Consider the following 15367-nt stretch of genomic DNA (forward strand, 5'->3'; position numbering starts at 1 on the left):
CTTCGTCACTGCTGTGAGCCTGCGCACCCTCCCCCACCTTTGTCCACCCAGCAATCAACAAGCTAGAGCTGACAGGCATGCATTTCTCCAATGCCAATTATGTCATAAACACAAGCAACGTCTTGATTACATGTAGGGCCGTTACAGTGATATTATCAGCTAGCAGCTGACTAGACAGCTCCGCTACAACAGGGTAACTGTGTGTGTGTGTGTGTGTGGGTGTGTGTGTGTGAACCTGCAGGCCAAATTTATGGTCGCAATCGTCTGGGGAAAGCATATTTGAAAAATGATCTTCCAGAGAGGTCTGTGATGTTGAGTGAATGGAAAGATGACAACACAAAAGGTAGAACAGGAAGAGAACGGCCCAGTCTACTCTTCATGAATAAGTGTCTGGTTGCCATGGATACCACAACCTCTTTTTACAGTCCCGTTCTCGCCGAAGCTTTTGGAAACAATTTGCCGTCTCACCAGATTATTGACTTAATCTGACTGGGTCTTTGTCCTAGAGTTGTGCAGATTAGAGAAGCGCTACGCGATGCAGAGGTGACCTCCTACATATGTGGGGAACATGTACTTGTACGTCTGCCTTTAGGTGGACAGTTAGTCGCTGTGTTGGACACATAATATAAAACACAGCCTGGCTCACTGCCCGAAATGTGAAAAATGACCTCAGATGACATGTTAGGAAGCAAGAAAAGGACAAGGGAGGAAACAGAGGACGCAGTGACGGGGCAGAATGAAAAGCAGCAAACAAGCCAGGAAAGAATATCTTCCTTCTTGATTATTTTTCATTTCTTGTTTTAGGAAGTGCAGCCTCAGTAATAGGTCAAGATCAAAGATGACAGAGTATGACATTGACAAGTCTTCCCAAATGCACTTCTTTTTTTTCCCCACCCCGTTCTCTCTCAGACCATGTTAATATTTCATAGACCACCATGTTCTGAACGATCACTCCCATTTTAGTCTTGGGCCGTCCTCAAAGAGCTGAGCAAACGAGGCCGGGGCGGCGTTTTCGACAAGCAAGCGCAATTGATCTGAAAGGAGTGGGCAACGATTTGTAGCACACGGAGAAGTGAACAGCAAAATGTTCAATTAAGAAAACAATTGATTCTGGATGGTAATTAAAGTAAACAGTGAAAAGAGAGAATATTTAAGGCAGAGCACGAAAAGTGCCAAGTTATCTTCTTATCTAAATAAAAACAAATGCTTCGTCTCATATTGTTGCATTTTTTCCCTCTTTCAGCACGAGATGTTCATGATAACGTCCTCTGTGTCCGAACACATTGATATACTGTGTACTACTCAACAGTGTTGCGTTCTTGGTGTCAGGCAGAGTTGTAAGACCCAATAGCAGACCCATCACAAGTACCACGGGTGCAAGAAGCCCAAAGCACATCAAAAAGCTTTTGGCTGTGCTTACACTCTTAATTCATTTAGCTGGTGGGTTGATAGAATCTGAGTCATGGAAAAATCTTAAGCAATTCAATTAGGCTTTTTATAGTTCCATTTGGTGCAGACAACATATCGCAGAGAGAGGTAAACATGATATGTTGGGGATAGAGGGAATGGTTACCCGATAGGCTTTTTTTTTTTTTCCATTGCTGGATCACAAACAATGGTCATGATGACGAAAAACTTAGCACAATGCTGCAGCAGCCCTCCTCCACAGGAAGAGACTGACAGAGCTGTGATCCACATCAGTGACAGACGAAGTGGACACTAAATTATACAGACGCAGAAGAGGAACCGTCGACTCAGCTGCACCACAGACATATAAAAGAGGGATCATAAATTGTGGAACGCCCGACCATGTCGGGTCACAAATAGGACCGAGGAAAAGGAGCAGCTGCGCTCTTCCTGATCCAACTGACAACTTTATGACCAACATGCCGCTTTCTCTGGAAGAAGCAATGATGGGAATTAAAGAAAAGCTTTTCCAACGCTAACATTGATTGTTGTTAGCATCACATTGGGCAATGCCAAAATGCTAGATGCTAATGTCTAGATAGAGTTGATCTCTGCACCGAACTGTACAACACAAAACACTGATTCATAGTGGTTTTGCTAGTATCTCTCATACACATACATACATACATATATATACACATACATATATACACACACACACACACACATATACATATATATATATATATACATATATACACACACACACACACACACACACATATACACATATATATATATATATATATATATATATATATATATATATATATATATATATATATATATATATATATATATATACATATACATACACACACACATACATATATACATATACACACACACACACACACATACATATATATATACACACATATATATACATATATACACACACATATATACACACACACACACACATATATACACATATATATATACACACACACACACACACACACACACACACCTGTCTGTTGGTCAATCAGTCTATCCACCACTTTAGTCCAAACTAAAATGTCAACAACTATTGGATGGATTTTCATGAACATTCATAGTCCCCAAATAATGAATCCTACCAACTCTGGTGATCCTCAATTTTTCATCCAGCTCCACCAGCAGGTTAAAGTCCCTTATCCAGTGACACATCAACATATACTGAATGGATTGACATTCATGGTAGCCAGATGATGAATCGTAGCCCAGTGATTTAGGTGATCTGCTGACTTTTACTCCGGTGTCACACTGAGGATGAGATTTATGGTTTTGAGTGAAATGTCTCAACAACTACTGGATGGATTGCTGTAATACTTGGCACACACATGTATGTCCCACTCAGGATGAAGTGTAATGGCTTCTTCCATCAAGCGCATTCATCAGGCTGAAACTTAAATTTGTCAAATTCCTTAGTTTATGTCCAAACAGCTGCGAAACAACCAATACCCCAATAATATACCATCAGCCTCAGCTGTACTTTGTGTTGAGTAATAATTAACAAATGTTTGATGCTAACACAAGATGGTAAATATTATATCTCCTAAACATCAGCATGTTAGCATTGTGAGCATGTTTATGCTAGCACTAAGCACAAATGTGCGGCGAGCCGCTAGCCTGGCTGTAGACTTCTGGTCGTGTGGAGCTTACATTTCCAGTATCTACATTTTTACTGAGGGGAACATTTTAGTTTTATACAAATCAGACAGTTTATTTCAATGACATTTGGTATCTCTTACTATAAAAGGATTCCCACACAGTCATAAGATGCCAGTTTTGTCAGCCGTAGAAGATTCAGAGAAAATGATCTTGATACTAAATATATGAATGAGAAACAAATGTGTGATGTTTTTATTAAGTTTGGAAAGTCTTATAGTATTGTAGTGTACTAAAATATATAATAATATGGAAAATCTGGCATCGTGAAAAAATGTGTTTAGTTGAAAAGAGACTTGCTCAAAGTTAATAATAGGCCTATTAACCCACCAATCAATGCTGTAGGCCCAGACAGTAGACATAACTGAAAAACTCGGTGGTTAACTGCTGAATCATCAGATAATTTAGACCCAGGGACACGAGGCTAAGACCCCCCTCAACATTCTCCCCCCTCTGTCTCAAGATGCAAACTAAGAGAAACACCTAGTCCTCTATCCCCACAGCACTAGATGCAGGTCCTCCGCTGCAGTGAACATACTTCACCACTCTGCGACCGTGACTGCACAATGTGCTCGCAGCACACACACACACACACACACCTCCTGACAGGCCCTCCCTGCCAATCAACACACCGGCAGCTCAAGGTCCTCCACACAACAGAGGTGAGTGATGAGAGTAGTTTATTAGCTTTTCATCATCACACACCTGAAAAGACGTCTCTCACACACGCACGCGCGTTGGGTAAGGGAGGGCTTTTTAGACACACAACCATCACAAACTAGAGTCACAAACAAAAACGACCACCAAGATGAAAAGCCTGTGGACTTACAAAGCAGTCGAGCATGGAGCAGGACACCCTTCCTGCGAAGCTCATGTCGAGGAGAGGCCGGGCTGTGCCTGAACGACACACAGCCTACAGAGCAGCAGCACGAGCAGAGCACGAGGAGCCGGCATCACCATCCTTCTCCCTGCCGGAGCCCGTCCACCCCTCGTCCGGTCCGAACCCCTCTTCCTGCCGACCCTCTCTCCCCCCCCCCCCACCAACTCCACACCACTGGTCCGTTCCCCCTTCTCAGAAGTTGCGGTGAGCCAACACGCCAGTCCCGGCTCTCATTCAGGAAGCCACCCCACCCCCCCCCCACCGCTCCGAGAGCGGGGAGAGAGAGAGAACACGCTGGTGTCTGACGGCAGTGCTGAAAGAGGGAGGATGGTCCATAAAAAAGGTACAAACAAGAGCGGCGGTCCACGCGATCAGCTGAGCGATGAGAAAGCTAAAGTGATGAAATCACTGCAGATGTGCCGTCTCCCATGTAGCGAATGGATGGGGGAGGGAGGGGGGGAAACTGCTAGAAGAGAGAGCAGGAGTGAGAGCAAGACAGAGGGAACTGCCTGATGCTAAGCTCCACCCACTGCATGCGCATCTACCTCTCTTTCTCTCACATGCTCACATTTCTCCCCTTGTCTCCCTCTCATCCTTTACTCCTCCCCCACCCCCTACTCGCTCACCCTTCACCGACATCCCCTCGTAAATATGCGTGTTCCTCAGCAACAAGGCGGCACAGCTTAAGAGTGTACCGCCGGCAACCAGAAGATGCTCCGACCGCCATGCATGCGCCATGTGACCATCTGCAGTATTCTGTGTCTCCTGCCCAAGGGTACACACTGTATGCTAGCAGCCGTGCACACAGGCGATGCTGAACACAGCACATAACCTGAAGCAAACTCGCACGCACAAACAGGGGAACAGAGAGACACCTCTGTGAGGAGGTTGGGACAGTGTCCCATCACAATAAGCGTTGCATTGGCAGCAATTGATCTAGTGCAGGAGGACAATGCGTGGCAGAGGACAGAGGAGGGAGGGTGCTGAGGAGAATATGCGGAGATCTCCAGTGACACAGCATTACACAGAGAGAAATTCGCCCTCACCTGTCTTTTGAGTGTCTTTGTAGCGCTGTCCTACACAAGTGCAGTGCGTCTTTTGCAGTGAACAGTGCTTAAAACCAGGGAAGGTCACTGGGTGTATAGGGTGCATACAGTGAACATTACACTACAGGGGGACACAGCCCTTCCCCCTCTTACCCCAACCTCCTCCCCGGCAGAGTCGTGACAGCCACTCGCCTTCAGCTGTATGACCCCCCCCCACACACACACACACATTATGTAACACGTATAACACACAGCATAGGCTGGATGCACAACTCTAATAAATAGGGGTGCTGTAATTGTAATGATTTATTCTAGTTGAGTGTAATCATGTAAAGAAACCATCCAAGCCAAGAATATTTGTTTCACATGTAGCTCAAAGAGACACATTCCCACCGCCTTTAGAGGAACTCGCTGCCGTTCATACATCTCCATCACTGCACCTGGCATTAAAGCTTTGTAGGGTGAGGTGGTGCACACATTGAATTATGCCTGGATTCTAGACACTCCCTGACAGTCATTGTATGAGCTGTTATACTGGTTGTACTGGTAGATGTAGGTTCATTTTCCATCTCCAGGCAAACAAAGCCACTGTTAAAATGTGTTACCTACTGCTAATGCTTTCATTAAGACTACGCTCTGCTCTAAACATACGCAATAGGTCCTGAATAATGTACAATTACAAAAAAAGTACACCAACGTTATGACTTTGTATTTCTATATAATTCTAACCGCCTGTACAGTGCTTCTGCTCAGAGGGTCATTTATAAGAGAGGATATCTATGACTTTCATAGAATTACAGCCATCAGCAAGATATAAAACCTACATCTTATTTTACAGTGCATGCACAGGCCCCCGCAATATGTATCAATACTGAATTTACAGACAATTCAGGTTTCTGCTGTATTTAAAATACAGATACCAACATAACAAGCACAGGACATCAACAGCAAATCAGTATGGATGTTACATATCACAGGGGAATCGTTATGTAACAGGAAGACGTGTCGGCGTTTCATTCAACAGATGTTCCCTGCTGAGCAGCATCTACTGTAGGTCTGCAGTTATTGTAAATGAAAACTGAAACTAGATGTCACTGCATTAGTTTGTGATTCGAACGTTATTTGGCAGTTTAGTTTTCTTATTATAGTTGCACCTATTCGTACTTAGGTTTAACCCTTTAATCATGGGTTCCTCTGCAAGCACGACATGTTTCGTGGGAACATCTACTCATGTTATAGCATCCATCAATACAAAGCACTCAAGATAATTACTGGTTTCTAGATTATTCTACTCCATGAAGCACATTGAAATTGGGTATTGAACAAAAAAAAGTCAATTTCATGCAGATTTGATAGATACAAATTCATAATCGTCACCATTCTTTAATGCCTAGTCTGAATTATCTTTAAACTTAGAATAAGTTGTCATAATATGGCAATATATTAGAAGGTAGAGCCTTATGCTGCAGGAGGCATGATGAATTGCAGTATGACTTTTATCTCATCAGGTAAATGGACGTCTATAAAACGCACTTCCACAAATCAAGCACAACGTACAGAGATTTACTTTCATGTCACATGGTAAACCTGGGACCAGTTACATTGTCCCAGAGAGAAATAAAGTGAAATAAAGCTTAACGCAACGCACGTAAGCACCAAACCAAAATACCAGCTTTACTAAAACACCCGTACTGGTATACGTGTGTTTATCAGGGCACACGTGCTGTGTGAGCGAGAGGCAGACGGACTGTAGCAGCTATGCCGGCCTCTCCGTCTTGTGATGCGTGACAGAAAAATCGTTTGGCGCCACAGTTTTGAAGTGTTTATTTCTTTGGCAAAATCCCAATGATTGACAAATCTCGTATCCTGGACAACTGCAACTTCATCAAGTTTGGAAGTGTGGTGGGCTTTCCCGTAATGAGCTCGCTACGCTATAAAAAAAAAAAGATTCAGACCTTCAGTAATAACCTCAGCAGGTATATCATTCAAAACAGAAATATGCTTTGTGTAAATCAGCTTTACTTTATATGTAATTTTAATACTGGACCGTTGGAAAAGAGCATTTTAGGAATTTCTGAATTTGTCAAACACGGCTTCAGATCCCCCCCCCACACACCACCACCGCCTGAACTGGTCGCAAAAGTGAGCACCAGATTTGGCCTCTTGTGTGTCAGTTTGTATTTTAGGAAAGGAGGACAGCGAGTCACCAACGCAGAGTGTCAGCCCACATGTTGACACACAGCTATAGAAGAGGACATGAATAATACATTAGGAGGCATGAGGAGACTATACGGAGCTACTCAAACTCCAGAAGACATTTGCACATACACATTTAAGTGTCTGTGGTGCCTTTTACAAAGTAAAACTAGATAGGACACACCCTGTAACTATTCTACAGTCTGCTGGAAACATGTTTATAATAACTAATTATAATAACTTTGTTGGTAAAATGATGCAGCAGTCTGTGATGTGTCCTATTTGTATGACAGCGTCGCACATCCAACTGTAACAAATCAGATTTTGTTTTTTTAGTCTGAAACAACTTATGTATTAAAAGCATTAACATGTAGGCCGTCCAATATGACGACTACAATGGTAAATGGACTTGTATAGTGCTCTTCTAGTCCTACGACCACTCAAAGCGCTTCAACACTCGTGACCCTCTGATTTAAGGACGACTCGCTCTACCACTGAGCCACAGTCGCCTCAAGTGCACACCCATGGAACTAAATTGTAGAGCACAACCCCCTCACAGATACAGTAGTTCTGGTCAACAGGCGCTGACAAAAAATAAAAAGAGAGATCTGCAGCACAGACTATAACACAGAAACCACTATTTCTGAATGAATGAAGCGGAGGAACGGGGAACCAGACCCTGACAGCCAGACGTCAGCAACCAGCGCCTGAAGCCAAAGTGCCTTGAAGTTGAGAGAGAGAGACATGCAAATCATTAACTACAACCTGGAATGAACCCTCTGGCTTCACCTACAACCCTAACCGAGACCTTCTGCTGTCTGGTTAGTGCGTTTTGGAAAAAAAGAACACACAACACAAGTGACGCCATCAGGTAAGAGCAGAGCAGGTAACATCATATGTGGAGCAGTGACACAGAAACTTCTCTCGCTAGTTCTCCACAACCCCACCAAGGTAGCTTTACAATGCATTGTGGGCCCTGAGGGCAGGGTAAAACAACCCCTTTGTCCTAGTTTCCATGCTCGCATTCTCCCGCTAACAATGCGGCAGCATGAATGGACGAGCGTATGAATTCAATACTTCCCGTTTTGTTTCAGCGAGAAAAAAAAAACTGGAGGCTGGGAAGCAATTAAAGGCTGCTTCGCAAGACGGGTTAAAAGGATCACATTACCTGTGGAACAAATGTCTCACAATCCCACCTCAGCAAATAACCCTTAGATCAACAACGGAGAACAGATAGAAATATCAATAGCTGTGGACGCACACTTAAAAATGACCTATATTCATGTTTTATACAAATAATACAGATGTCTGTGCATCTGTCCATCACAGACTAACTTAACTTCAAATGTGTTTGTTTGATGGTCTCCATTGATTTAACCTCTCACCTGTTCTGGTCAGTACACCAGACTTCACTGTGGAGTGCACTTACAGCAGAATGGTATGAAGTCGACACAGGACAAGCCCAGGTCTGCGTTCCCCTTTTATGTGCCTTGATGGGCACATCATTTGTTCATCAGACCCCGCCATCAATTAAAGCCCAGCGCTCGACTGTGTGTCCCAACAAAAAGGCCTAAAGCTGGGCAGCCGGCCACGGTGGCATTCTGCGGACCCAGTTGACCAGAACCTCGGGACACACATCCTCCTGTTACACTTCCTATTTCTGTCCCACAAAAGCGGCGCCCATTAGTTTCAAGAGGAATTTGCCATTCATCTGGTCAAAGCTTGCCCCTCTCTTAAAGCACCGTGTATCTTGGCTGAAGTACATCTAGTGTGCGTTCACTGAGAAAGTGAAAGTGAACCGGCTATCATGTGGCCGAGGCTCTCTTCAAAGTAATAAACTATAATGGTGCTATCAAAAAGCAAATTACAACATACAGTATTTTCAATATTTAATGCTAAACTTGAAGGGGAATTTGCATTTAACATCTAATTAAGAGTAGCTGTGTCTATGCACATTTCTTAAGCTCTCAGAAACTGAGCCTAGAGTCACACAGTCATACACTCAATAATTACCTTCAAATACAATGCACAGCTTGCTCTTGTAAAAATGTGAGTAGAGTTGTGACCTATAAATAGTGTTGCATGTTAAATGCTTCAGTGTGATTACAACCTTAAGGTCCACATCTGCGGCATGATTAGACAAACCGCTGCGCGTCTCTCAGGTATAGCAAAATGTGAGACTCAGCATTTCTGAACGCCAACAGTGCATGCAGCAACTTGAAGCGGCGCAGATATTTCTCCATCTTTCTGCACCGATTACTTTTATGGCAATGTTACGCAATACAAAACCCATTGAGTCCGAGATCTGCTACGGAGCTGAATAGACAGTGATATCCACTGGAGGGCGGTCGGCAGAAATAAACAGATCCAGATTCAGTACTTAACTGTGGCAGAGTGATGCTCCGGGCATCTTGGGTGGACACTGACATACAGCGCAAGCATTTGGTTTCACACTTTGGTCGTTTAGCTGATTCACCATGAGCTTCTCCAGGTGAACAGGAGACGTGTGTCGGGGAGCTACATCAAGCTCCCAGCCGCCATATGTGCAGGGACAAGGGGGCCGTGAACGACTAGCGCGAGCCGCTTATTTAGCGACGGTTACAGGATTCCCTCACTGGCTTCCCACTTGGAAGTCTAAGAGTGATCTGGAGGAATGGACCCAACGTCTCTGGACAAGTTGTCCCCTCTTTAAAGCAATGTTGATCACCGATCACTTGCCTTTCTTCTTACTCACGCATTTGATAAACGAGAGCAGAACACTTTGTTACCGGAGCGGAAGATTCTGTATTTCTTTCATTATAACGTATCGTATCATATTTGGAATATAAAAAAAGAAAAAAGAAAAGTAAAACATTAGAGAATGGATACATTGTTTGAATGATCATGTAACAGTGCAGCCCTAAAGCACATTTGTAGCAAGTTACAAAAAAAGGGACACAAGTTTTGAGTCCTGCTGGTAAACGTGTCTCAGAACCCCGCGCGCTTCGTCTCGGCTTGTAAGATTTATTGTGTAATATCCTGTGTGAAAAAGTCCCAGCTTGTCCATTTTGCGTTGAAAGCAGGTAGGGTGTCGAGAGTACAACATAAACAACATATAGAGGGACTGGCTCACCATGCTGCCAGCCAGGGCTGTAGACAGTTGGTCTGGGCGCTCCTCTTCAGATCCCTCCCTCTCCTCCTGTCTACTGGGCTCTGCTGTGCCAGCGACGGCTCCTGCCAACACAAAAACACACTAACTTCAGACATTGCGTGTATGTGTGTGTGTGTGTGTGTGTGTGTTCGTGCGCATGTGGGCGGTTGTGGAGTGTTTGTGATTGCATAACGTGCTGGATTACAAAAAACCCAACCTTCCTTGGTCGAAAAGTACAGTAAGTAGAATGAAAGCCGCCACTAAAATCAGAACACATCTCATTGTTGGAAGAAGAGGAGTATGGATCCCAGCTCTCAGAGGAGTGTGGTGCATACAAGGGCAAGGAGTGCTCTCTACAAATCAGGTCAAGTCAATGTAAACACTCCACATATGCAGCGCTGCAGACAGACAAGCGGGCGCATGTGTGCACAGTGACGCTGCGGTGGGGACCTTGAAGGGGGATCAGCTGACCCGACCCCGACGTGAAAGACTCTGATATACAGGAAACGCAAACTCAACATTCCTCATCAGATTATGAGCAGCCAAACTGATAACTGCAGGAGAAGCAGACGTGGACAAACTCCACAGAACTCCTACACACCGGAAAGGTGCTCCACACTGGCAATAAGCAGTGAAATACTCACTGTCAGTCGCTAAATGACTGACATTACAAGTAACACCGCTACTCCACCGCGCTCAGTCAGGCAGCTCAGAGCATGTTTGATATGAAGAGAGTAACCCGCAGACAGCTAGACACAACATGGACATAGTGTTCACTTTATTGTGTTTAGGACTCTACTATAAATCCACGATTACAAAGAAAACTTGAAACCGGATCAAAGTTCTCGCTGTTTAGTGCTCTCGTTTTACTTCCCTACACTGTCTTTGCCAGACACACCCCCCTTTTGCACACCGCTCCACCAAAAGAGAAAATACTACTCTCAGCTCACAAAAGTACTGTTCCTAAAGTTGTCTTCTCTTACCTGTTTAAAGTGCTGAATCAGTGCTCTGTACAACTTTCTGCTGAAACTTTTGTCTACCCCTTTTAAATAAAAAGGTTGAATTAAAGCTCAATGCCTTGCAAAAGTGGCAGTAGTCTCCGTCTCCCAAACACATACTGGTTGTAATCCAGTGCATGACACACCTCCCTCCCTTCCTCCCTTCCTCGCTCGCTCACTCACTCACTCACTCTTCTCCCTCCCACTCATTAAGTGCCAGGCTTCTCAGAGAAACCGTGCTACAAACTCGACATTTCACTGACCTCCACTCATGACTCATTTTATCAAAAGGGATCAGCCAGGAAACTAGAAATCACCACATGTGGGCAACCAGCCATAAAAGTGCTTTAAAAAAAACAATTTAAAAAGTAGTGTGTAAGTTAACAAACACATTTAGCAGAGAAACGATCAAGTAGAAATAGCGAGGAGACCAAACCGTTGAAGCGGCTTTAACTGAGTATTTGGCTACTTGGGGGGGGGGACCAACAGCAACCTGACATATCATTGACTTACAACGCTGTGATGGCTTACGTGCGAGCTAAAAATGGACTGTTATTGTGTTTCTGGCCATCTGATGAATGTAAGTCCTTTGTGCTCCGATTTGGACTCAACCAAGCCCTGAGAAACCTCTCTGGATCTCTCGCTAGTTAGTGGCTCACTTTGTGTGCAGTTTGGTGCTGGGGAAAGAGTGTACGGTGGGTTTAGCAGAGCTTGTTGGCTAAAAATAGGCACCTGCTGCTGTTTGAACCACACAGTACGTTTCTGTAAAACCAAAACAATGAGCCAAAAGAGGCGAAAAAGCCAGGCAGCTCTGAAGAGGCATCAGCCAGCAATCCTGCATATTAGCCACGCACTTATTGCACTTTATTAATAATCAACATTTATTCCTCAAACAACTGTGCTCGCACTATTTATCACTGTGGTTATCACGTTTTGTGAGTAAATTCAGAGATGGGCAGTATTTCTATTACTTGTATTTGAAATACGTATTTCAATTACTTTTGAGTATTTTGTCATTTGTATTTGATAGGGCCGATTAAAAATCTAACGTAATTTGTAACAAAATACTTTAGAGTGGAGTAATTTTGTATTTAAAATACTCCAAATACTTTCTCCACGAATCAAAAAACAGTTCACGAGTTCAGTCTTCAGATCTTCAAGTTCAACGGATTGTCTGTCAAGTTAAATATTTTATCTGAGTGTGACAGATGTCAACTAGCTTGATGTATAACTTATGCTGGGTCTGGCTACATAGCCTATTGTATATACATGGTGATGGTTATAATATCAAGCTAGCGATCAATGCTAACATGCTAATGACGCTAGCATGCTGTCTAGGCTAGTGCATAGCCAGTGTTTAGCAAGTTAACTTATCAGTCGAGTAGCTAGCTATAGGAAGAGGGAGATTGGGAGCTTGTTTGTCATATGTGATGAATATTTTCTTGTTGATACGAAGCCAAAGTTTATGGGCTGTTAAGTCCCATTATTTTATTTATTTATTTATATATATATATATATAAATAAATAAATAAATAAATAAATAAATAAATAATCAAGTTGTTGTCTTTCAATAGCTTTGCTTAGTTACACTGACATTCTGTGACTGTTCTTCCTTTTTGTGGGGTTCACCAGAGCTTTGCGTACATTATATAAACCTGAATGCTCTGCTATACAAATTGTGAGAAAACAGAAAATCCAGAAAAAACTATTTCCTATATTTTAAATACAAAATACATGTATTTTGTTACATTTTCTGGCACCAGTATTTTGTATTTTGTTGTAATACATTTATTTGGGGGTATTTTGTATCAAAATACATTTTGATGTATTTTTGCCCATCTCTGAGTAAATTGCTATTTCTTTCTCAAGACACACTTTGGTGGTATAACTCACGTAAGAGTGCACCTTGTCTAAAGTCCTTCCCCTCATTTAATGGGTGCTTGGGTGCTGTCTCTTTAATACTTTTAAAACAAACGAGCACACGCACACATGTGAGCTGTGTTACTATTAATTCCAGGTAGCAAAGCTTCCGGCATACTTGTGCACATCAAATCCTGTCTTGCTACTTCTGTGTACTGTACATGACATTCATTCATTTACCAATAATACATTTCTGACCAAATTCTATGGCCTTGATGATTCTTCAAAAACTATTTTGAGATAATATCCCCACTGCCATCTGCATTTCCATCAATATCGGTTATGGGACCAGCTATTGTTTGAAACATGTCTATGCTAGCATTGATACAATAAACCAATATGATAGGCCAAATTACTTTGAGAGGTTTGAAAATGATTCTCTGCAAAAAGCGATTCCCCACGTTTGCATCGAATACAACAATCATCTCAAAAGACACGTTCTTCCTGATGCAAGCTGTCCAAATAGTTTGTCTCAATAAAATACCAATTTAATTATCACCAAAGAATAACTGAAAAGTAATGAAATTCTGAAAAAAACATTCAGTGACACTTGCGTTACTTTGAATCCCGTGGAACCAGCAAAGACCTTTAACATACATAAAGTTTAGGGTGAGAGATTAAAAACACACAGCTCTGTCATTTCATCGGAGGACCACACACACACACACACACACACACACACACACACACACACACACACACACACACACACACACACACACACACACACACACACACACACACACACACACACACACACACACACACACACACACACACGATTATTAGAAATATGTCTCAACATGACACAACAGTCTCCCAAACTACATTACTCTGAACGGTATAATCTCCACGGGGGTAGGATTTTAAAAAAGGAAGTATCAAATAAATGTCCGAGTGGGGGATTCAAAAAGATAGACTACCTACCTCTCACCAAACCACCTAACTAGAAACGTCCAGCATGACCAGAGCAGAGAATAACAGGTGCTGTGTTTGACTCGTGACAACACAACAGGTGTGACTAACAGGGCTAAAGTTTAACGACACGTAAGGTGAAAGTGAAAGTGCACGAGAGCCTCACTACAGACTGGCACTATGTTGGGAGGCGACTAGTTGACAAACCGAAAGTGTGCGTGCGTGTGTGTGCGTGTGTGTATGTGCAGTGTTTGCAAACGTTAGCATGATGCTAGCCACCGGATACCGGATGTAAAATTCGCTCTTTTACGAATAGAAAACGACAAAGCGGCTCAAGGTCCACACGTCCAACACAAACATGTCAGCACTAGACCATGTCACACACAGTACATTACGTGGAAGTTACTTCATTTTAAAAAAGAAATCGAGTTACTCACTCTGAGAGAATCAGCTGACACAACGGTGACTCAGTAGACTACACGACTTCCGCATTCTTCTGTGATGACAAGAGCGCCAGCCAATAGCCAAGAACGACACTGAGTATTATAGACCAATAGCGCTACATAGTTCCTGCCGGCCAATTAGGATTAACAACAGTCAAACAAGTGACTTGCACACACCCACAGCGGAGCCAATCAGGTGCCACACAGCTCCGAGAGCGCACCAATAGAAAATCACAGCGCGGCACAAACTGGATACACACAAACACAAGGTACGTGCGCACAACCGCGCATAGTCATAGCAGTCATAGCCCGGCAGGGTTGTCAATTATTTAAAACTATACAAGACTTTGGTTTCATTTTTCAAAACTGAAAGCAACAGCTTTGTAAATGAGTTGAACCATAGATGCCAATGATCTATAAAACATTCCTAAAATAAACTTGAAATAAGTGGTAATGGAAACAAAAGTGAAAGAGAGAAGCGTGAAAGGGAAGTCGAAACAAAGGTCACAGTTAATTTTAGAAAATGTCTTCTCATCTAGCAATCAAAACTACCAAATATCTGGTTCCAGCTTCTCAAATGTGCTGATTTACTGTTTTCAACGTCTGTTTTGTGTTCTAAATTGAATATTTTGGGGTTTGGAACTGTTGGTTGGACAAAGCAAGCAATCTGAAAGTTAACTTGGACTCTGGAAACTAATGGTGGGAATGTTTGACTATTT

At 42.9% G+C, this 15367-nt stretch overlaps 1 protein-coding gene across 4 annotated transcripts in view; it reads right to left on the minus strand.

Annotated features, from left to right (window-relative positions):
- The window catches only part of mtmr4 (myotubularin related protein 4), a 38878-nt gene extending 24189 nt beyond the window's left edge, over positions 1-14689 (minus strand). For 2 of the 4 annotated variants that reach the window (XM_079171369.1, XM_079171368.1), the window contains exon 1: positions 3950-4072. In XM_079171369.1, coding sequence (XP_079027495.1) covers positions 3950-3994 — 45 coding nt within the window. In that variant the 5' untranslated portion in view covers positions 3995-4072. Of the gene's footprint in view, positions 1-3949; positions 4073-10354; positions 10456-11355; positions 11488-14642 lie in introns of those variants that run through there. The other 2 variants (XM_079171371.1, XM_079171370.1) reach the window with 2 other exon arrangements.
- Positions 14690-15367: the final 678 nt, after the last annotated feature.

The sequence above is a fragment of the Pholis gunnellus genome (assembly GCF_910591455.1).
Source record: "Pholis gunnellus genome assembly, chromosome: 13".
Lineage (NCBI taxonomy): Eukaryota > Metazoa > Chordata > Actinopteri > Perciformes > Pholidae > Pholis > Pholis gunnellus.